Source organism: Lepisma saccharinum, chromosome 23 (assembly GCF_977018435.1).
Source record: "Lepisma saccharinum chromosome 23, izLepSacc3.1, whole genome shotgun sequence".
Lineage (NCBI taxonomy): Eukaryota > Metazoa > Arthropoda > Insecta > Zygentoma > Lepismatidae > Lepisma > Lepisma saccharinum.
In genome coordinates this window covers 34935666-34960972 of record NC_139251.1, presented here as the reverse complement: position 1 = coordinate 34960972, position 25307 = coordinate 34935666, and the positions used below count along the sequence as shown (strand labels likewise).

Genomic DNA, 25307 nt, shown 5'->3' with positions numbered 1-25307 from the left:
CAGCAGGTGGATTGGAGGGGAGGGAGTAGGGAAGTAGCAATAGAAATATTTGGTGTTTCCTTTTGGAAACCTGAAACTTTCGAGAGTCCAAGAAGGCAGCTGGATGAGGTCCTTCTTCCAGGGTGTCTGGTGGCAGCCACGCATGAGGAAAGTGTGTCAGATATGAACTGTGGCTTCGACAAGACAAAAATTATTGCACTTGGAAAGTGATAAGAAATCGATTGATCTGCCACTACTACTCATGCTTAGGGAATAAAAGACGTGGTTGACAATAATTAGATGTAAGCGAGTTACTAACTTCCTCCTCAAAACTTACTTGTAGAGGTTCTATATCCGCTTAGGAACTCATTGCACGAGGATGCTTTGCAATCATTCACATATATCTGACTAAAAAAATATTAGTTGATGCTTTATTTTATATTCAGTGCTGACTATTTGTAACTGTATCAGAAACAATAACTTAGCATTTTCATTCACTAAATGTGTGATTACATGTCACAGTACACACAGTATTTTTTCCATGTCTATACACTGTTGTAAGTAATATTCTCTATATACGAGGGTTGCTATTTATGTATCCAGAATAACAAACAAAAAAAAATATGTATGATTGAATATGGTTTTATTGTTTTTCAAAATATTCTCCATGATGATCGATGCACTTTTGCATATGTTTGAACCAATTCTCATAGCACTTTGTCCATTCCAATTGAGGTATCTCGAAAACATGCATTTTGAACGCATCAATCGCTTCTTCTGGCGTCGAAAATTGTTGACCACGTAGCTTATTCTTCAGGTACGGGAACCAAAAGAAATCATTGGGTGCTAAATAATGTTTTCACTGGTCAAATACTGAGTTGTTTGAACCAATGTGTGACAACTCGCATTGTCATGGTGAAGAATGATCCTGTGTCACTGGTTGTTTTCATCTGATTTCCTCAAAGATTTCTGGCAAACAAATGGTTGTGTACCATTCAGAATTGACGGTTCTACGATTCTCTAGTGGCACTGTAGCCACATGTCCATTTTTTCCAAAAACTAGGCGACCATTTGCTTAGAAGTGCTTCTTGCACGAACAACTTTTGTTGGGTTTGGCTCATTTTGGAACACCCAAACCATCGACTGCTGTTTGCTTTCGGGCTCATATGCATAGATCCAAGATTCGTCACCTGTGTAGATGTTATACACGGCTTTTGAAGCACCATGATTGTATTTTGTGAGTATTTGTTTGCACCAATCGACACGAGCCTTTTTTTGAGCGATTGTCAAATTATGCGGGATCCAACGCGAACAAATATTCTTCACGGCTAATTGTTCATGCAATATCTTATGTATGCTAGTCATACTAATACCCAGGGATGCCTCAATCTCACGATATGTCACATGACGATCTTGCACTTTCAGTTCTCACACAGCATCAATGTTTTCTGGCACAACAGCCGATTTTGGATGGCCTTCTTTAGATTCGTCCGTGAGCGAATGATGGCCAAGATTGAATTCACTAAACCAGTGATATACAGTGCTTTTAGATGGTGCTTCATCCCCAAAAGCTGAAGTGCATTGATCGATGCACTGTTGTGGAGATAATCCACGTCAAAAGTCATAGAATATCATTGCTCGAAAATGTTCTCGAGTTAATTCCATTGTTGGCCTCCGATGAAATTTTCAAGTCCCTGTAACAAACAAAAATAGCATCCATAAGCACAACGTTCTGGGTACATATACCATAGAAATGTCCAACTTTATGATGGATATATCAGGCCCGTTGCACCGGCGGCAAAAAGCCGAATAAGGTAAATTTCAGAATTCATTTGTCTCTGCATGAACGAAGTCGCCACCAGTCGGCGCGACCATCGATGCCAAATCCTAAATTTCTCGTTAAAAATTTAGTTTAAGTCTCTATTAATCAATAATAATCAATTGAACATGGTTTTATATTTTATTAAACGCCTTTTTCTTCTTAAACATGTATAAGAAATATCGTACTTTTAAAGTCACTACTTCTACATGACGAAACCTGTGACGTAACATCGTTCCATATGATCTGTGATGGACGTGCACTGACTGACTATAAGGATAGAACAACAAGAAAATAAATAGAACAACATGGCTTATTGTGCAGATTTTTATTGTACGAACTGTCAGAAGAGGAACCCAGAGTTGTCTTTTTTTCGTGTTGAATCAAATCCTGAAAGGTTAGTTATTTATGAATTCTGCTCGCTCTTTATGTAAAAATCATTTACATGAAGTTAGTTTCCACCTATGATTTCCACGGAGAATAATTCCTAGCATGTCTTCGTATTCTGTATTTTGCTTAATTTAAATAAAAGGTCATGTGTTAAAACAAAGTCTGAAAGGGTAAAGGTTCGATTTTGTAACTTAATGCTATTTATAAGTAACATAGGAGGATAGGAAGCCAACGAGAATAGTGGGAATAACTTGAAGTTTGCTTGAAGTTCAGAAAAGCTCATTTGTGCATGTTATAATGCAGAAAGTTGCAAGTTATCGCGCTCCTATTCGCTACTGCATGAAGTTTATTTCTTGTAGCATATAAAACTTTGTCAACATGTACAGAAGATGAATAAAAGCGTGTAAATATTAAAGCGATGAAACCTAAGGTAACGGTTCCTATCGTTCTATGATTTGTTATAAAATTCTCTAAGCAGGAATACTAATTATCGTAGAATTTTAGCAATCATTGTCACACGAAATTTGAACCTTTTATATATATTTTAAACACCTAAAATATTTTACCAACATTTACACATGTGTTACTGTAAAGAACAATCCTTTCTCACTGGTGCCACGGAAGGAAGATTTTGTGTTTCAAATCACATTTTAATCTATGTGCTTTAGTCCAACACTACAGAATTATTGATGTTACTCCTATTATTAATAATAATAAATTTTGTTAATGGAATCATCTAATTATATCTGTAGTTAATCTTCTTCAGAAATATGTTGTGTCATAACATTTTTCTTGGAAGCAATCCATTCAATGACAAAAATTGCATTGTTAGCTAGTTGTAGGTTAGGCAGTAAGGTTCAGTTACCTTTCTAAAAAATAATGTGGTAAATCTTTGCTTCATATGTTAGGACGTTTAGTGCAATATCTATAATATTTTTTATTTGCATTGCCACACATTGTATGGTAACATATGAATTAGTTGCGATGAGAAATAATGTGAGAATTAAGTAAAAATAAATCAATTGAATGGTGACAAGCACATAAGATTTTCCGCAATAGTTGAAGGAGCTATCATAGAATGGACCCTTATACATTTGACACTACTTTATTCAACAGATACAGATAGTGATCTAATGCATATTCATTTTCAGTAACTTTTCTTGGTGATGACACGCTTTGACCTTAGCTCACAAACAACTCTTGCTTAATGGAATTTACCTTTCTTGAGTGACATAAAATGCAGAATGCTTTGTCTTGCATAGTTATATGTTTCTAAAATAATTGTTCATCTTTTATTTTTCTTGTAGAGCTGAAATATGGTTCGAGGAAATATGGCGAAAGGACTTGAGGCACAAAACATACAAAAGTTACAGAGTTTGTGGAGACAATTTTTCAGAGAAAATGTTTATGAATTCTAATAGAAATAAGTTAGTGCATGATGCATACCCAGATGTAGAACGAAGTAAGTATATTGCATTTCTTATGGAATAACATTGTCATCAGTTATGGCTCATGCATAATAAATGGTATTCTCCCTTTTCTGGATTAAAAAAAATATATGCTTTAGAGATAAATTTTGCTTAAAGTACATAACACCTAACAACACAATACATGGCTTGAGGATGTTAGAAACAAATGTATTTAATGTTTCACTAAATATTCCAAGCAGGGTGGATGAAAAACGATGATATGATTTTCAGCTAAACAGTCCTGTAAAATATTTGAACAGTTTGATTAAATGAAATAAAATGCACACATTTTTCTGTTTGAGACTGTACATATGTGAACCTATTATGGAAATGTTTGTTGAGTGTGTTAATGATGCTTCAATAATTTCAGTAACTTCTATTCCAGTGAAAGTCTGTAGGACCTCAATGAGATCATCATACCTTATTCAAAATATATTAATTACTAGTGATTCAATAAATATATGTATACCTGAATAACAATATGTTTGTTTATTTTCCCTTACATTTGTTATTAGCAATAGAATATAATGTTTTACATTTTCACAGTATGAGTACTAAATCATTAAGAGTAATGTACTTACTCTGAAACTGTTTTCTTCTTCTGGAGTATTTCAACATGTAAATTCATTCTTGGTGAAGTATAACATGTCACCATAGTGAGTGCCGACCAAGAATCCTATGAGTATGAATATCAATGGTTTGTCTCATGGAATTTCATTAACACATATTACGATAATATTCAATACAGTGGAAATTAATTGATGCAGTGTTATAAGGATTTCTTATAGTCTTTTACTCTATATTCCATATGTTTAATGCTAACAATATGATTTATATATGTAATTGGAAGTAAGATGCTTGAAATGTATTTTCAGACTTTTGGGCATATATGGCCATATTGGGCCATTCAAGGTATGTGAGGAAGAATCCTCTTATTTAATATCGTTACTTGAGTTTGAACTGTTCTTTTAGGCCTACTTTATGCACATAAAGGCTAATTGGGTTGAACCAACAGTTTAAAGTGGGATCCGAAACACTATGGGTCTCCATCAGGTATCGAACCCATACCTGAGTTAAAAAGTGGGTGTGAAGAGTCCCTTGAGAAAAGTTGAATGTTATAAAGACTTGCAAAGGACATACACAAAACTACGAACTTCCTCAGAGACAGTATAAGAGCCCTGCTCTTCTCAAAAAGGTAATGACATTTGTTAAAGTGCTGTCATTATCTCCCAACCTGGTCAATAATTGGTAAGATCAAAAGTTTGAGGAAAGTATAATCTACACATTAGATAGGAATAAGCCAATCACTTAACATTTAGACAGGGCACATTGGATGGTCTAGCCCTTGCAGCAAATGATCATGAGTGAGACACCTATGTTCGATACGAAGCGAAGTTAAATTTACTTCTTGATGGAAGGGATGGTATGAGAAACTTCATGCACCAATGATCGACCTGATAGTGTGAAGCTTGAAAGAATGATTATCACTTTCTTTTAGACTGACTAGAAACATGTGTGACATTATTTAGAAGCTGATAATGAATAGCAGGGATTTTGTCAATATCTCATCCACTATAGGTGAAACGTTGCTGTTCATTGGTTCATCTCCAAGTGACATATGTCACATGTCACTTTGGCGTGAAATCTCTTTAAATTGCAAAAAAATACTGTTGGTTTCTTTGTCATCAGCTGGAAATTTGCACATTTCTTTTCTTTTTCAGTTAACTTTAAAATTCATGTGCAATATTTATTCTGAATGCATAGATTGTATCATCTTCAGTATTGTATTAAGTATATGAATATATAAAATACATGTCTGTGCAGGATAAGATCTTTTTGTATTTATAATCCCATTGTCTGTGCATTAAGGAGTGGGGGACTGGGAGTGTGCTTATCTAGCTTGATCCTACATACTCCATGACTGCTTTGTTTTGTATTCTAAGACATTCATATTTCGAGTCCAGATTTTTGTGTAACTATGAAATATGCAATGCCATATGATGGAATTGTAGTCAATATGTAGAGTGGTTCCAGTAAGTAACTTCGAACAAAACTCGCTTGTATGACATATTCCTACTCCCATTCTAGATTATAAATTAGGTATGTATGACAAATACTAAATGAATAAGCATGCAGTGATTAGTTAATAATATATCATACAAACATCCACACATTTTTAGAAATGGGTTGAAATTACTACCATGCAAACCAGAAAAGTGAAATTTTATACAACTTCGATTGATGGATGGATTTGGTGTTTTAAGTCCACTTTATTCACAGTAAGGCCAATTGGGACTGGGCCTACAGTTTAAAGTGGGATCCGAACCACCATGCGTCTTCATACACAACTTCGAGATGAGGTGGTTGCTATATAGGCATTCTAGGTTAACTTGTGTAAGGTGTGACCTTTTCTTACTCTATTTTCCTATAACTATTCATTATCATCATCATAGTAGTTTTTACAGAGAAATAGACTGATAGAATTAAAACAATTACAATTTTATTCCAGAAATTATTTTGTTTGATAACTTCCCCAATGAGCTGTGTCACTCATAGCTATTATTTTATTCTATTCTCTCATGGTAGATGGCACTGAACTTTTTTCTATGTTGTATTTTCCAAAATATTATTTCATCTACAGAACACTGAATGTAAGTTGTGATAGAAATTAACTGTAGTGTAAAATATTTACTTTTATGTACAGCATAACATAACCCATGGTTCTACAGAATCGTTTCTCAACCTATAAGGTGTGACCCACTCCTGGTTCCTGAGGGGACATTTGGTGGGTCGGGAAGTTGGGCTCGAAACTTTGTTAACTGGGTCTTAAAAACCTATTACATTAAATTACTTAGATATATTGTTTTAACAATTTAAATTCAGGCCGTGTTGTTGTAAAAGAGCAAATATATGATTATAAACTGGGTGCACACCCCTACAAAGTAATTCCGCTGGTTCGCCGCGGTTGCTCAGTCGGTAACGCGTCTGACTACCATGCTAAAGGTCCCAGGTTCGATCCCCGGCCGGTTCAAATCTGGGAACTTTTCTAACGGTGGAAGCGGCCCCGGCACCCACCCAGCGTCGAATAACATGGGTACCTGGGCGAAACCCTGGGGGGTAAAGGTGGGCAGGGGCGTGATGCTGATCACATCACCCCCACTCACGACCGGATCAAGAAAGTGTGGGGCGTTACCCCCACACCCCCTATATGCCTTCATGGTGTGGTGCTATGCACAGGGGAACACTTTACCTTTTTTTTTTTACCCATCTTATGGGTCCCATGAAGTGCAATATCCCTCAAGGTGGGTCCCTGACTGACAAAGGTTGAGATCCACTGCTTTACAACACTGGAAGGACTTTGGCCTATCTCCTCCAGTCTGCCTCCCACAACCCTACCTAGAGGTGTGCAGATCTTCAACCAGTAATGGGATGACGTGCGGTCAGCACATCGAACCCTCAGCTGTTATAGGAGATATCCCAGACTGGGTTACGCTACTCACTTGTAGGTCCCCAATTTTCTTAGGATGGTGGGTTGCCACCAGTCCTATACACAGACTGAAAACCCAGAAAATGAACCAAGGTGGACTCAAGCCCATAAGAAAAAACTGTGTGATGAAAGTTCCGTTAATATATTACATCACATTTTAAGTTTGGAAAACAAATACTGACTGTATGTATACTATATCTTTTATTCCAGTATATTTCATACCTACAAGCCCACAGCCGATTTGTAATGGTTTTGTTAGATGAATAGCGCTAATGTTCCATCAGTAGTTTTTAATAAAACGTTTTATTCTTATTTCCTGAGACAAAACCTTTGAATCCTGTCTTTTGTTTCCCTGGCATTTTCAGCATCATATCTCCCCCCTCTCAGGGTACTCCACTGATATCAATTGCAGAGAAAGTGAATGCATTTGTCTTTCGTTTTATGAGGCCATAGACAGATGAATGGAATTTTCTACGTTGGTAAATCAGAAGTGTCTACATCTTGCGATTGAATATGGTACACAATTACAGCCGATCCCCGTATAATACTAGACATTCAGTGACGGCACCTTAAACAGATGCTGATATTAAGTGTGCTGTATCCTGCAGATTGCCACCCACGTTAAACTGTACAGCAATTGTTATGAAGAGAAACATACAATTTGGGAAATGTTGCAACATGGCTCGAGCTCCCTTTAGAACACTTTGGGTAGCGCAATGATCCGCTCACCCTACCCTTCCATTCGTGCTTTTATTTTCTGCTAATAATTCGGACATATCTCGTAAGGTCATAGTATTTATTTTATTTAAGTGCATAAAAATGTTCTACAAGGATAAATACCATTGTTCAGTTAATGCAGGGGTCCTGCCTGAGTTCGAATCCCTGTTAGAGCTTTCTTTGTGTCATCAATTTTTCATAGGATCGTCGCGATTAGCCTAATAGTGGAAAAATGCATCTCTAAATAACAAACAACGACAAGTGAGGGGTAAAACGCATTGATCTACGAACAAAGTAATCGCCGTAGAGTTTACACAAGATACATTCGCGATTTGCCCAAAATGTCAGTAAAGCAAACGCATAATAGGGAGAATACAAAATAAAAATACTTATTACCACAGATAATACACGGACTATTTGTGACTGTCTTCTACATTCACAAATAACTAATATTTACTTGATTTATATTGCATACAAGTTTATAAAATTAACAGGGAACTATTGAGATTAAGAACGCTGTATCAATGTCGATATTTGTTTTAAGTTGTTGATTTCGATTCGTTTTTGTTATATGTAAGAAGATTGACTTAAAAAAATGTTGTGTTAAAAATCGAAAATAAGTTTATATCAAATGTTATAAAGTGAAATAATATTTTGGAAGTTGAGTTGTGTTGCTTAATTCTTGCAATGTAAGTATAACAACATTATGAAAACCAATTGAGCGCTGAGGACTTGCAATTTAATTCTAAAATTGTGTTAGTCTGCTCATCCTTCGCGTACAATATATATTCAGTGTGAAGTATCGTTGCAAGAAATTGGTGGCCAGTAAGGGGAGATTTGGTTACACTGAAGAATTATAAATTTTAGACTTATTAGTGTCCCTTCCTTTGTGTACTTCATATTTTCGTTCTGTTGTCGTGAATACAAATTAGTGCAATGACAACGAAGAATGTTCCTATCGTGCCATTACCTACAGGTACTTCAGATTTTAATGCTCAATTATTGGTCATGTTTCGGGAATTGAAGGAATCGAATGACAGCGTAAGGCAAAAGTTGTCTGAGCTTGAAAAATCTCAGAAAGAGCAGTTTTCATCTCAGAAAGAGCAGTTGTCAGAGCTTGAGAAATCTCAGAGAGAGCAGTTGTCAGAGCATGAGAAATCTCAGAGAGAGCAGTTGTCAGAGCATGAGAAATCTCAGAAAGAGCAGTTTGCAGAACTTGAAGACAGAACAGTGAAGTGTATTGAAAATATGAACAACAGTGTTAAGGAGTTGGGCAACTCACTCCGGATGGAGATTGGGCAGGTTGCTGAAGCTTGCAAAACAGCAAATGATCAAATAAAGGGACACGTTAAAGTGTTGGATGAAAATTTCCAACAGTTGAATATATCTGGTGAAGCGAATACCAACAGCATTCGTAAGTTAGAAGATAGTGTTGCTGGATTGGGTTTGCAGGTAAACGAGCAGTGGAATGTTATCAGCCAGATTAGGGAAAGTAATAATGAAGGTTTAATTCAACGTGTTGAGATCTGTGAAGCACGATTAAGTGATGTAACAGCTAAACTGCTGATGACTAATACTTCAACAATCCATAAAGCTGCAGGGAACAATGGCAACATTACTGAAATATCACGTAATCCAGAGCATCCTGTATCTTTATCCTTGTCATCTTCCAGTGCTTCAGAAGATGAATCTTTTCCATTGCATATGTCAGGAAAACGCAAATCTACAGGAAATCCTAAATCTAATTTGTCAGCTCCTACTTCACCAGTTAATGTGCGAAATTCTCGATTAAAGAAGCCTCATAAAACTTCACATGTTAGTCATGTTGATCCAGCAAATAATGCTTCAGAATCTAGCAATATAGACTCTGATATGTCTGAAGTAAACAAAACTAGATACAATTCGCAAGGAACTTCTGGCAAACGATTTAAACCTAATTACAACACGAAGCATCATAAGCACGCTACTATCATTGATTCTGATACAAATAAACCATCTACTTCTAAGGAACAGCCACGAAAGTATCTACGGTTGAATGAGTTGAATATGTTGCCTAAATTTTCTGGAAATCCAGAGAAATCTAGCCCAAGGAAGTTTATTAAAACCTTAACTTCACATTTGGATTTGCTTCAGATTCCAAACGTTCAGAGATTGGAATGTATTCGGAATTGTTTTCAAGGGCCAGCCGAGGGATGGTACAATACGCACGTGGATTCCTTTATGACATATAAACATTTTGTACATGCGTTTCTCAACCAGTACACTTCATACTCATTGACGCAGGCTCAGTTGTCAGAATTGAGGAACAGAAAGTATGATCAAAATAGCGGCATGAGCATGGAGGCGTTTGCCACTCGTACTTATTCAACATATTATAATTTGGTAGAGCGTCCTAAAGATGCAGAAGTCATAGACATTTTGATTAATCAGTTTCCATCGATTACGGCACAGACGATATTAGGTGCTGGCTTAACGAAGGTTGACGACGTTATTAATTTATTGAAGAGACTGGATTTGATAAAGACCAGATCTGGTAAGAAGTGTGATTTGCCTAGTGATTTTGAAGTGAGAACATCCAGGTTTACTAAGGATTCAAATGCGTCAGATTTCAGAGATAAACAAAGGTACAAAGTTCAGACAGTTAACACGCAACCAAGGAACAGCGAGCAAAATCCTAATCAAAGGAATAATGGACAGTTTTCTCGCAACAATAGAGATTCTAATTCTGGTTCTACAGCCGGTGGTAGCTCGTATAATAGAGGGCAAAATGTAAATGACAATTCTGATCGGCGTCAGGACTTTACATTCAGAAGAAGGAATCAAAATAATTATGGCAATCAACAGTTCTTTAGAAGAAACTTAAATGCAAATAACAGAAGTTATAACAATACCCAATTTCGACGAGACAGTGCGAAACCACAGAATGATAGATGTTCTAATACAAGGCAAGGTTATCTACAAACGAGGTCCAATTCAGATCCTAATGTGGCTTTTTTGCCTTATTCTCCGAACAATAGTCAAGGTTTAATCAGTGAAGTAAATTTATGTTGTAATTGTCGTCAGCCCTGTGAACAATCATTCGCTTCTCGTAACAGTAATTCTATTTCAGGTAGCCGATTGAATGAAAATGCTGTTTCATTTGATCCCAGGGAAACACAAGTTAAAGAAATAATACAACCAGCGATGGAGTCACAGTCAAACGAACGCCGTGGGTAAATGTAGCCCGATTTACTCGCAGTGAGAATACAGAGGGCTGTGTTGCAAGTTTTAACACAGAATATGGTTCACAAAATGTTCAGTCACAAATTACAAATATTTTTCCTGTATATGATAATTTTAAAGACAATGACCAGCTAGCAGTGTTTTTCCAACTGGAATGGTACGAAGAGGAACCCACTTGGACCATGGATGATAGTGGTGTACCATTTCCTATTACTGATCAACCTGTTATTTTTGGGTCTATTTGTAATTTAACAATTCGATGTATTATTGACAGTGGAAGTCAATGTAATCTAATGAGTTACGAATTATGGTGCAGTATAAAGTCCATTGTACAAAGTGCGAGATTGGAATCGATAGATCAGGTAAAATTATTACCATTTGCTGGACAGCAAAAATTTCGAGTTGTTGGTAGGAAAATCCTTCACCTTTCAATACAGTCGAAGATTTTTCCGTTGGAAATGTTTGTGTTAAAACAATTACATGCAGATATAATTTTAGGTGTACCATTCCTTAGGCAATATAAAGCTATACTGAATTTTAGACAGGAAGAAGTTACATTGGTATCTCCTGCAAAACAAGAGGTGACACAGTCTTTGTATCGACTGAAGTCTAACGATCAGCATGTTGATAAAAGGGTTCAGTGCATTACGGCAGAAAATTTGCCAATGAACACAGATCCCGAAGAAATCTACATAGTAACTGAAGAGAAAATTGTATCAACAGTACAAAATTGTAGTATACTCTCCTCACGTCAGCAAGCGCTCTTACGTGAGTTGCTATTAAAATATAGAACGCAGTTTTCGAATAAGCCTAGACCCGCTCATGTTGAACCATACAAGATAATGTTGGATACTGATGTACCAATTCGTGCTCCAATTTATCCGATTCCTTTTGCTAAAAGGACAGCTTTGGAGAGTGAATTGAATAAATGGAAGAACTGGGGCATTATAAGGGAAATGTCGTCCCCTTACCTCAATCCATTGCACATAGTTCCAAAGGCAAATGGAGAATGGCGTCCAGTGGTAGACTTTCGTAGTTTGAATCAGCATGTGATTTCCTCTCTCACTCAAGTCGAACCCATAACTGAACTTCTGCAACACTTTCATGGTGCTACATTTTTTAGTTCGATTGATTTATCATGTGGATATTTCCAGATACCGCTAACTCCAGACTCCTATCCATATACAGCTTTTTCATATAGAGGGCGCCAGCACGTGTTAATGTTATTTACCTTTTGGTATTAAATCAGCGGTGTCTGTGTTTATGGATCGCATGAACAACCTTTTTGGACCAGAAACCAGTTCTTTTGTGTTGGTATATATTGACGATATTCTTATTTTTAGTTCCACTGCTAGTGAACATTTCAAACATTTGGAGTATACATTCCAGGTTCTTCGAAAGGCAAATATGTCCATTAAGTTTGCAAAGTGCAAGTTTTTCCAGGAAGAAATTCTTTTTCTTGGACATGTAATATCTGGTACAAAAATTAAAGTGGATCATTCTAAGGATGCAGCATTGTTACAATTTCCAGTCCCAAACAATAAGAAATCACTGAGAAAATTCATTGGATTGGTGAACTGGAGAAGCCGATTTATTCCTAACTACTCGCATATAGTCACACCATTATACAGCCTCTTACGTAAGGATACTATTTATGAATGGACTCCGATACATCAAGAAGCTTTCGTTAAGTTAAAGAATGCATTAGTAGCTGCCCCAGCCCTACGACAGCCGGATTTCAGTTTGGAATTTTCTATATCCCTTGATGCTAGTCAGAAAGGATTAGGAAGTGTATTGTGGCAAGAAGCAAATGATGGAACACGTGTCATTCAATATGCAAGTCGTACACTTCGTGGTACAGAGGCAACTTACAGTACTCATGAACTAGAGTGTTTAGCTATTCTTTTTGCAGTAGAAAATTTTTCGATATACCTTAAGGGAAGGCATTTCCACATATACTCGGATCATAAGTCACTTTCCTGGTTGGAAACTGCAAAGTCATTGAACCCTCGTTTAACGAGATGGGCACTGAAATTACAGTCCTATGATTTTACCTTTCATCACGTGTCAGGTTCCTCTAATTTTATAGCAGACACTTTGAGCAGGTTCCCAGTGAGTGAATATAATAAAATATCTGGAGAATATCTGTATATAAATCAAGTGATACTAGATTTTAAACAGGAGGAAGTCTCAAATATGTGGTGCTCTGCACAAAGGTCAGATGAGACCTGTAATCGTATTATAAATTCACTTAAGGATGACTCCTTGCATAGAATTTCAAGTAAATATTTTCTACATGAAGATATTCTGTTCTACAGAGCAAAGCCTGAGGAAAGATGTAAAATTTTTGTTCCTGAGGAACTTATTCCCTTAGTGCTGCATAAAGTCCATGATTTAAAAGGTCACTTTGGTTATGATAAAGTTTTAGCACAGTGTCAGAAAGTTTACTATTGGCCACGCATGAGAAGGAGTATTCGACGTTATCTAAGAGATTGCTTGGAATGTGCAAAATCTAAGTCAATAAGCCAGCCAATATTTCGGGACGAATACCATATATTATCTACTCAGCCTCACAAATTTTTATCAGTAGATCTTATTGGAAAACTTCCCAAATCTAAATGTTATGAATATTTGTTGACTATTGTGGATATTATGTCAAAATACATTATGATTTATCCTCTGAGAAAGGCCACTACCAGAGAGATTGTTAATCGTTTTGAGGATGGTTATTTCAAGCATTATCCTGTGTGCAAAATCCTTCTGTCCGATTGTGGTAGCCAGTTCACTTCCAAAGAATGGAAGTTGTATCTGATTTCAAAAGGGATAATTCATTTAACAACAACGTCTTACAATCCCAAAGCTAATCCCATAGAGAGGTATAATAAGGAAATTGTAAGATTACTAAGATTATTTTGTCATTGTGATCACACCACATGGTCACTTAAGATCGATAAGGTTATAAAATTAGTAAATAACTCCTGTTCGAGCATAACCGGTTTTACACCTAATGAATTATTTTTGCACGAGGAAATCCGAGACTCCATAACATCTGAACTCAATTGGCCTGAGGAAATGCGGAAGTTGCCATGGAAGGAAAAATTATATTTGGCAGAGATAAATTCAAAGAGGAAGAAGAATAAATCAAAAATAAGGAATCCTCCCAATGCAGTTAAACTGAAACCAGGACAATTAGTGTTGGCAAGAAATCGACAAATGAGTTCTAAACTGGATAAACAAATTCATAAGTTATTTCAATTATATATTGGACCATTTATGGTAAAAGAAGTTAAAGGAAATTTCGCATCTTTGTGCACTTTACATGGTGAAAATTATGGAAAGGTAAATTTCTCTAATTTAAAAATGTTCAACTGTTCCGAGAAGAAGAAAAATCAGTTATTGGGAAGCAATTGTGACGAAGTTAATTGATGTTAATTGAATTTAATAATAACATTGTTCTATTTAAGCACAAATGTATCTCACTGTGATTGTAGAATGATACAGGTGTAAGGTGTAAACTAAACTAAACTAAACTAAACTATGGTTGTGAAATGTGCTACTTTGAGGAGAATGTTTACTAGTAAACTTGTCGCATATTGTTGTATGTCTAAATATTATGATGGGATCAGGCATGGTTTAACCAAATCAAGGTTAATGAAAGATATATACGGATCAAATAATGACAATTTGAGGCAAGTTGTTTATTGAATGTGTAATGTTTCAATAATGAATGTACTGAAGAGTTTTGTAATGACTCAGCATTTTGTATATTGTTTATATTAAGTAGTTTAGCCAACAAGAAGATTAGGTTCTGCAAGGCTACTACTAAGTATTGTTTCACATATGTGTGAATTATATATGCCTCATAATTTGACCCATAATTTTTATGACTTGGGAAAACTCCTTGTGATCTGCACATTTTAGATAACATACAGGGTGATCATAAAATGTTTGATCCCTCGAGTAGTTTTCTATAGAGAGTGGGGGGACTATGTGACTGTCTTCTACATTCACAAATAACTAATATTTACTTGATTTATATTGCATACAAGTTTATAAAATTAACAGGGAACTATTGAGATTAAGAATGCTGTATCAATGTCGATATTTGTTTTAAGTTGTTGATTTCGATTCGTTTTTGTTATATGTAAGAAGATTGACTTAAAAAAATGTCGTGTTAAAAATCGAAAATAAGTTTATATCAAATGTTATAAAGTGAAATAATATTTTGGAAGTTGAGTTGCGTTGCTTAATTCTTGCAATGTAAGTATAACAACATTATGAAAACCAATTGAGCGCTGAGGACTTGCAATTTAATTCTAAAATTGTGTTAGTCTGCTCATCCTTCGCGTACAATATATATTCAGTGTGAAGTATCGTTGCATATTTTTCATGCACAACGGAATGATTTACGTGCTGGAATTTCAGGAACTTGAAATTATTTTCCGACGTTGTGCTTCTGGGCTACTAATTCTGTATATCTCGTAACTTATACTCGTATGTAGAAATCATTCAAACGTAACATGCATTAACTGAGCAATGGTATTTATCCTTGTAGAACATTTTTATGCACTTAAATAAAATAATTAATACGACCTTAGCAGATATGTCCCGAATTATTTGCAGAAAATAAAAGCAGGAATGGAAGAGTGGGGTGAGCGGATCATTGCGCTGAGATGCATTCAACTGTCACTGCCTAGAGTAAGACGTGATTGGCGGAGAGGTTGCTATGACAACGCTTTAAGTTTCGAAGGCGCCCTAGGGTGGCTCCACATGCCATTTTCGGTATACGCACAGATTACAAAGGAGAGATAGGAAGTAAGCGATCTTGTTAATCTGTGGATATATTACATGTTACCTAGCAACATTAGTGTTGCCAGTTCCGGATACATAAATAGCAACCTATGTATGTCACATATTATTTTGACACAATTTCCAGAAAGAACAAAATAAGTTTGAGAAAGAAATTGAAATAGTTCAGTTCAGTGTATATCTTACAATTTCTCATAGCAGACTTTTTGCTTGCAATTGTACCAAAAACGGAGCATATTCATTCTAGACAGAAATAAAAACGATTGATCAAAATTCTAACAAAGCAGTGTAATTATGATTAGTTTTATTTCACATAATTTATTGATGTTGAATGCAAAACTTTCAACAATTTTGTTATGCCTTACTTAGTTTGATAAATTTGTTACATGATTTATAAAGAAAGAGAAAATTGTATAAGGTGCAAGGTAAAAAGTTGGAAACTAAAGGATATGTCATGACAAAAAGAGAGTAGAGTTGATTGTTCCGATAAACTAAATATTATGACATAATCTAATGAACGCCTTTTAAATTTCAAAAGATGTTGATGTACTAACCTTTATGTAAGAAACTAATGGCGGATGTTTTTAATATTATATTTATCAATGTACAAGTATTTGTTAACTGAAAAAGATGTATCAGAACTTTTTGGATAATTTATCAAATCCAGCTTATGTATATTCTGCTCATTTTATTGTAATTTAAGAAATATTTTGTCTTCATAACTTACTAGTCAGGAGTTTGAGAGTACAGAAAGCGGGTATAAATATGCCAAAATTTCATTGCAGAGAGAGTTGTTTCTTGATATCTGCACCTGCGTGGGTCTGGTTACAGATACAGTGTCGAGTCACTCACACCGCACATTTGTGGGAACGTAACAATTTCATTCTGAGACATGAGACATTGTCCTTATTTTGTAAACAGCATTTGAATTCCATTTTTGAAGAGATACTTGAGCCACAATATTAGCACTTACTATTGTTCTCCTCCTAGAAGACGAGGCTTTATGTGGGAGATACTCGTCAGGAATGTTGTCATCTTGAGATTCCTCAATCCCTTGATATGAGGGGTGTTCAGACCTTTCATATTCCGCACTTCGATTTTCATCCTGAAATATATAATTTTTGTTGAGCCATCTTTTGTAGCATCAACATGTAACGTCACAAAGATATGAAGGACATTTTCCACTGTAAAAAAATGTACTTTCATGATAGAGATGTGAAGCAACCAGTGCCATGTGGTGACTTCAGGCACTTTGAGTACCAATTGAGTATGGGTAAGTTTTTAAAGCACCCACCACACTAACACAGAAATGCATAGAGTGCTGTATTGTTTGTATTCAGAGAATAGAATTTTTCTATTTCAATTGAAATGATCATTTTCTAAAAAAAACTTAATTTCATTAGTCACATGTTGATCTGGAAGATGTTAGAAATGCGACAATGCCCTGATTTTGTAATAATAATAATAATAATAATAATTGAGCCACAATATTAGCACTTACTATTGTACTCCTTCTGGATGATGAGGCTTTATGTGAGATATACTCATCAGGAATGTTTGCATCTTGAGATTCTTCAATCTCCTTATGTGAGGGATATACAGACTGTCTTTCATATTCCGCACTTCGATCTTCATCCTGAAATATAACAATATACACATACAGGGTCTCATAAGTAATAAATATCGCAAACTGACACAGGTGAAAGTACACGATAATAGAAGCAAAAAAGTCTCAGTAAACATGGGTCTGCAAACGAGCCATTTTCGAGATAATCGTGAATGTGTGATTACAAGCTGCCACTGACTTCATTGTTTGTAAATGTCGTCCTAGTTGGTAAAATGCTAATAATGTGTGGTTACAAGCCATCATTGATTGCATTTTGTAAACACCGAGTGCTTTACTCCTTGCATGGTCCGAGGTTTGCTCTTTGTTTACAAAACAGAACATTTCCGAGAGGTGGCATTGTAACCAAACAGAACATTTCTGAGAGGTGACGCTGTAGGGATACAATCAGTACACAGTCTAATTGTACTGTGGGAGTCACGTCAGTTGTGCTGGACTGCGTATTGAAAATGGAACCTTACAGCAACAAAGAGTATGCGAATATGCATTTTGTATATCGTTTGGCTAACAGCAATGCACGGGATGCTGCATGCTTGTACCAAGAAAAATACCCTGCTCGAAGGCACCCTGAGAGTCGCACATTTACTAGGGTACATCAGGCCTCAAAGACCATGGGAGCTTCGAACAAGTAGGAGAGCAGGTAGATCTGCATACATTACACCTGAAGTTGAGGACATGGTGTTGGAAGTAGTAGAACACTCTCCAGGAACCTCGATGAGGAGAATTGCCTCACAAGTGCCAGTAAGCCGAGTAGTGTATGGAGAATTTTACATCACAATTCATTCTACCCTTACCACTTTCAACGAGTTCAGTGTCTCTGTGATACGGATTGTGTTCCTAGAGTGACATTTTGTCAGTGGATGCAACAACAGGTAGTACTCAACCCTCATTTTGCAAGTAACATTTTATTTACAGACAAAGCAAGGTTCACACGTGATGGCATTTTTAATTTTCATAATTCTCATGTTTGGAGAGTACTAACCCACATGCTGTTCGTGAGAGACCACATCAGCAACGTTTCTCATTGAATGTGTGGTTAGGGGTACTAGGTGATCTTCTCATTGGACCACACATTCTTCCAGGATGACTCAGTGGACCGAGGTACCTTCAGTTTTTGCAGCATGATCTTCCAGGATTGCTTGAGAATGTTCCTCTTGATCCATGTCAGAGTAAGTGGTACATGCATGATGGAGCACCAGCACATTTTGCTGCTGCTGTGAGACGACATCTAACAAGCAGAAATTATCAAAGATGGATAGGTCGATGTGGGCCTGTACCGTGGCCTCCAAGGTCACCAGATCTAAATTCTTTGGATTTTTGTGTCTGTGGTCACCTCAAAAGCATAGTGTACAACACTCCCGTTTACATGGTTGAAGAACTGGAACAGAAAATTGTACATGCTTGTGACCAATTCCGAAATGATCCAGAGGTGTTCGAAAGAATTTGAAACTCAATGAGAAATCATGTACAGTATTGCATCCAGATGGAAGGACAACACTTTGAACACCTACTTTAACAGGTATGAGTGTACAGTAATTGTAATGTAGAACATCCTAAAGTAGTGCTGTATTCCTTGTTAAAGTGAGTAGAATGTTCAATAAAAGCAATGAGATCTGATTTTTCATACTATATTATTGGTATTTTACCAACTAGGATGACGTTTACAAACACTGAAGTCAGTGATGGCTTGTACCCACACATTCCCACACATTATTAGCATTTTACCAACTAGGACGACGTTTACAAACAATGAAGTCAGTGGCAGCGTGTAATCACACATTCGCGATTATCTCGAAAATGGCTCGTTTGCAGACCCATGTTTACTGAGACTTTTTTGCTTTTATTATCGTGTACTTTCACCTGTGTCAGTTTGCAATATTACTTTTGAGACACCCTGTATATTATTTTTTATGTACAAGTATGAATAAAACGTTCTCAATCAATAGCATTAGGAGGAATAATTTATTTTATTTTACAAATTGAACTAATAGTATAAGCTATCTCATGTTTCTTCAACATGTGACATGAGAGATCATCACAACAGTGTGAATCACACAAACTTACTTTCATTTCAAGAATTGTAACAACCTACTATTGATTACTACATGAGGTTGTAATTTGTAGTATTGATAGCTTCATAAAGGTGTAAAATCGTAATAAAATTTGATTTTGCATATTATTTGCATAAGTTTTTCAATGCTTATCACTGTACTCACCACGCTCAATGATTCATCATATGGCAGACTGTCATCAGGAATGTTGTCATATTTCATATTCATCACTTCTATCATATCATATAAACCCCTAGGGGTTTTGGGATCAAACTTAGGCTGGGCTAGCCTAAAGCAACTCGCTTATGTGAGAGGTACCTTTTATATGTAAGGGGACTCACCCCTGTGAAATAAGGATACCACTTTAACAACATTCACTATTTAACGCTTCTCTTGACTGGACAGGATGGGGTTATGATAAAGATACGAAGGATGTTTGTTTACCTGTAGATTCCTGTAGAGATAATCGTCACATTGATCTGGTAGATAAGGCACGGTCCTGAAATGAAACTTCTTTAGGGAGCGCAACTCCCTGCTTATAATCCTAGCGTATCACCGATATTCAATCTATCACTTAGAGACAACAACTGTTTAGTCTATAACTTTCAGACTACAACTGGGGCGAGATCTGTTCTCGCGATCTATTTAAGGAGGATTCAAATTTCCGATCGTTAAAGCCGTTGAGCCAGTTCCATCCTGTCGTTAAACATACTTTTTCATAAGGCTGATGTTATGTTGTTTCCTATGATTTCAGTCGATTCCCATGTCAGCAGAGTTTTAAAGATCCACTGAAGGTCGCCGGTGTAATAAGCTTGGAATAATTTACTTCCAGCGCCTCAGCCGGACCCCTTGGTGGAGTGATTAGTATATTGTGCTATGACACCAGGGGTCCCGGGTTCGACTCACGCATTTGGTGTGATACGACACACCTTCCTTTCTGTTACATCATGACCCTGCCAGACCAGTCAAAAGAAGCGTTAAATAGTCAATGTTGTTAAAATGTTCTCCATATTTCACAGGGGCGAGTCCCCTTTCATATGAAAGGTACCTCTCACATAATCAAGTTGCTTTAGGCTAGCACAGCCTGAGTTCGATCCCAAATACCCTACGAGTTTTATAAATGGTGGAGGCTGGGCCTTTTTCATCCAACCCCCCTCCCACCCAGAAAAATGCATGAACGATTTCTTTCTTCGTTTTGCTCCCTGAGCTTTAAGCCTTCCACTCCTTTTTAGGAGATAATCAACTTAAGAGTTTTTTTACCACTACCCGTTAACTTTCATTTCAAATTTTGAGTGATTTTCAACCCCCCCCCCCCCCTCGTTGGCTTTCAACACGTCTTAAGTATGTCGCATGTCATTCAACAAAGTACACAACCCTCTTAATCAAACTTTTAACTTTTCGCAATCTTCCCCATGCAGATGAACTAGATGAAATGCTAGACCGCATTACTATCCTAGCGGATCACACAGTCTGTGTTAGTTTCGACGATACAGTACCTAGTGCTGCGTCGATGCCTGTTCAAAGCCCTATTTTGACTCTGAGTCATGCCCGAATGCCCTCTGCCAGTACCTTGGTTCATGCCCCACAGCCACCTCCGAAGATGCCCTTTCCCTGGTTTGTGAACCCCTTCATGCTTGAAGGCCTCCAGTTTAATGGAATGGCTGGAGAGGATGTGATGCAATTTTTTGACCATGTGGAGACCATCGCCACCCTTAAGGAGTTGGATGCTGTCAAGAAGCTTCGCATGGTCCCTGCTCTCCTGACAGGCCCAGCGCTTCATTGGTACGAGGCCTGGAAACCTGTAGAGGAAAACAGGGCAGTGACCTACGATCATCTTAAAGCCCAGGTCATCGGTGAGTTCACTGGCTCGGTGGACAAACTGCTGCTTTCAGATAAGATCAAGTACACAAGGATGGCGAATTAGTCACGGATTGTATTCATGACAAACAACTTCTGCTGCACCAGCTCGATCCCAATATGACCCCCGCCAAACTCATTAAACACTTGACCCTGGGCCTACAACTCGAATATATCAGGGAGACATACAAGTGGGAATATGCTTCTGTCCCTGAATTGGTCAAAGATTTAAAGGAGTTCGAAAAGCTTCAGTTCCTTATAAGATTTTCATCTACTAAATGTGTGATTACATATCACAGTACAGGCAGTATTTTTTCCCTAGCTATACACTGTTGTAAGTAATATTCCCTATATATGTCACATATTATTTTGACACTTTCCAGAAAGAACAAAATAAGTTTGAGAAAGAAATTGAAATAGTTCAGTTCAGTGTATATCTTACAATTTCTCATAGCAGACTTTTTGCTTGCAATTGTACCAAAAACGGAGCATATTATTTCTAGACAGAAATAAAAACGATTGATCAAAATTCTAACAAAGCAGTGTAATTATGATTAGTTATTTCACATAATTTATTGATGTTGAATGAAAAACATTCAACAATTTCATTCTGAGACATGAGACATTGTCCTAATTTTATAAACAGCATTTGAATTCCATTTTAGAAGAGATACTTGAGCCACAATATCAGCACTTACTATTGTTCTCCTCCTGAAAGATGAGGCTTTATATGGGAGATACTCATCAGGAATGTTGTCATCTTGAGATTCCTCAATCCCTTGATATGAGGGGTGTTCAGACTTTTCGTATTCCACACTTCGATCTTCATCCTGAAATATGTAATATTTGTTGAGCCATCTTTTGTAGCATTAACATGTAACACCTTTGATCATCACAAAGATATGCAAGACATTTTCCACTGTAAAGAAATGTACTTTCATGATAGAGATGTGAAGCAACCAGTGCCATGTGGTGACCTCAGGCACTTTGAGTACCAATTGAGTATGGGTAAGTTTTTAAAGCACCCACCACACTAACACAAAAATGCATAGAGTGCTGTATTGTTTGTATTCAGAGAATAGAATTTATCTATTTAAATTGAAATGATCATTTTCAAAAAAACTTAATCTCATTATTCACATGTTGATGTGGAAGATGTGAGAAATGTGACAATGCCCTGATTTTGTAATAATAATAATAATTGAGCTACAATATTAGGACTTAATATTGTACTCCTTCTGGACGATGAGGCTTTATGTGAGATATACTCGTCAGGAATGTTTTCACCTTGAGATTCTTCAATCTCCTGATGTGAGGAATGTACAGGCAGTCTTTCGTATTCCGTACTTCGATCTTCATCCTGAAATATAACAATATCCACATATATTATTTTTTATGTACTAGTATGCATAAAACGTTCTCAATCAATAGTATGATGAGGAATAATTTATTTTATTTTACAAATTGAACTATGGGTATGAGCTATCTCATGTTTCTTCAACATGTGACATGAGAGATCATCACAACAGTGTGAATCACACAAATTTTCTTTCATTTTGAGAATTGTAACAACCTACTATTGATTACTACATGAGGTTGTAATTTGTAGTATTGATTGCTTCATAAAGTTGTAAAATTGTAATCAAATTTGATTTTGCATATTACTTGCACAAGTTTTTCAATGCTTATCACTGTACTCACCACACTCAATGATTCATCATATGGCAGACTGTCATCAGGAATGTTTTTATCTTCATATTCATCACTTCTCTCATATGAAGTATATACAGAAGATAATTCATATTCCTCTCCTTGTTCTTCTTCCTGAAAGATAACAATATTCACAGATCAAGGGTCATAGTGGTCAGACTCCAGAAAATAAACTTATGAATGAATGTGTCATATGTATGAAACAAAAAAAAAGCATATTGCAAAGTCCACTACAGCATCCCCATGGCAGGAAATGACATCACTACCTCACTTACGGTAGAAAATGGGGTTACCTGTTTTTTTCCCTGACTCTTAAGATATGTTTTTATAAAGAATTTTCAATGTCTGCAGTCTGATTAGAATCATTTCTTTTACAGGCAGAGCTGATTGCATAAATCTCACTGGTAATTTTTTGTATAAGTGATATCTTGTCACTTTCTTTTCTTATTTTTTGACACAGTTTTTTATTTTTAACAGAACATTTTCAATGTTTTAACAATTTTCTTCAGATCAAGATGAGATAGTCACAACACATACTGTGTATCTTCCTCCAACCTTTGTTCCTTTTCAGGGATAGGAGAAAAGAATTAGTCGTGAAAGGGTGAATACAAGGTTAAAATTGTTAAAAGGGATTAAAAAAGTACAAAATCTTAATTTCATGATCATGTCTTTGTAATGATCATCTGTTCGTTGACCAGTCTCGTGATCAGAACATCAAGTTTTTTATCCTCTTTAATGCCTCTGAGTTATTTTTACCATGCTTTTACCCTGACATGATTCAGTCTTTACTCCCATCTCCGAAAAAGGATTGAGGTTGGTTCAGAAATTCAGAGGACAAAAACCAAGTTCATGTTGTCATCATAACCTATCATCCTGAAATTTTGGGACTGGTGCCATCTGACATCTAATATCATAGATCAACAAAATATGCGAAGTAGATTTTTATGCATTATGTATCTTGTATTGTAATTATTTTGAAAAAGGAACAACCATAATATGATAGTCATTGCATATTTAACTCAAACATGCTGTTTGAGATAACACTAAAATCTTGGTCCCCCACTGGGATTGTCAAATGGGAAATTCATTTGACACCCACCTCCTGTATTCGGGTTTCAGAATAATTGCTTGCATATTCTTTAATTATTTCTCTGGTTTGTATTTTTTTCAACTTCTTTCTATTTAGATTTTTGCTTTTCTTCCCTTGTCTGTGATCCATTTCTTCTTTTTTACTGTATACCTCTATACCTGGTGGAGGTACATAGTGGTTCAGATTCCACTTTAAACTGTAGGTCCAGTCCCGATTAGCCTAACTGTGCAAAAAGTGGACTTTAAACTCAAAATCAATCAATCAATCGTTCTCTCATTTCTTCTGTCTTAGTTTCTTTATTAATCTTTCACTCTCAACCCCCTCCCCCTTCTCTCAAGCATGTTTTTTTCTTTTCCCGCTCCCACTCTTTCTCTCACTTCTGTTCTTTCTTTTCTAATTTCATAATAACATCATAAAATTGTAACAAAAAAGCTCCATTGTAATTGTCTTACTGTGGAGAACAATTAGTTATTTCATATAATTAGAGCTTAGCCAATACGAGGGTCACTATTTATATTTTGAGCCTTGGCAACACTGATTGACGTTTGCACGGAATCGTCTGGCATTATTGACCATAACGTACTTCAAATGTTTTGTCAATAGCTTCATTTGTGTTGTTTATGTTGCCTTGGAGATTGCGTGACAACAATAAAATGGAATTAACTCGCGAACAGTTTCGTGCGATGATTTTTTACAACTTTCGATGTGGATTATCAAGACAAGAGTGCATCGATCAACTTACTTCCACATTTGACGATGAAGCACCATCTTTTGCCACTGTGAAACGCTGGTATAACGAATTTAATCGTGGCCGCCATTCGCTCACTGACGAGATTCGCAAAGGTCGTCTAAAATCAGTTGTTGTTCAAGAAAACATTGATGCTGTGCAAAACCTAATACTGCAAGATCGTCATGTGACATACTGTGAGATTGAGGCAACCATAGGCATTAGTTCCACCAGCATATATAAAATATTACATGATCATTTAGCTGTGAGAAAGGTATGTTCTCGTTGGATCCCACACAATTTGACAAAAACTCAGAAAGACGCTCGCGTCAATTGGTGCAAACAAATGCTCAATA

The 25307-nt window shown here is 36.4% G+C and overlaps 1 protein-coding gene across 1 annotated transcript in view; it reads right to left on the bottom strand.

The window, feature by feature from the left end:
• Nucleotides 1–25307, bottom strand: part of LOC146005465 (uncharacterized) — a 191331-nt gene that overhangs the window by 113370 nt on the left and 52654 nt on the right. Inside the window, exons 15-18 of the mRNA XM_083144708.1 lie at nt 23126–23248; nt 22123–22254; nt 17394–17528; nt 16866–16997 (exon numbers count right to left, since the gene is read on the bottom strand). Of these exons, the coding sequence (XP_083000834.1) occupies nt 16866–16997; nt 17394–17528; nt 22123–22254; nt 23126–23248 (522 nt within the window). The remainder of the gene's footprint in view (nt 1–16865; nt 16998–17393; nt 17529–22122; nt 22255–23125; nt 23249–25307) is intronic.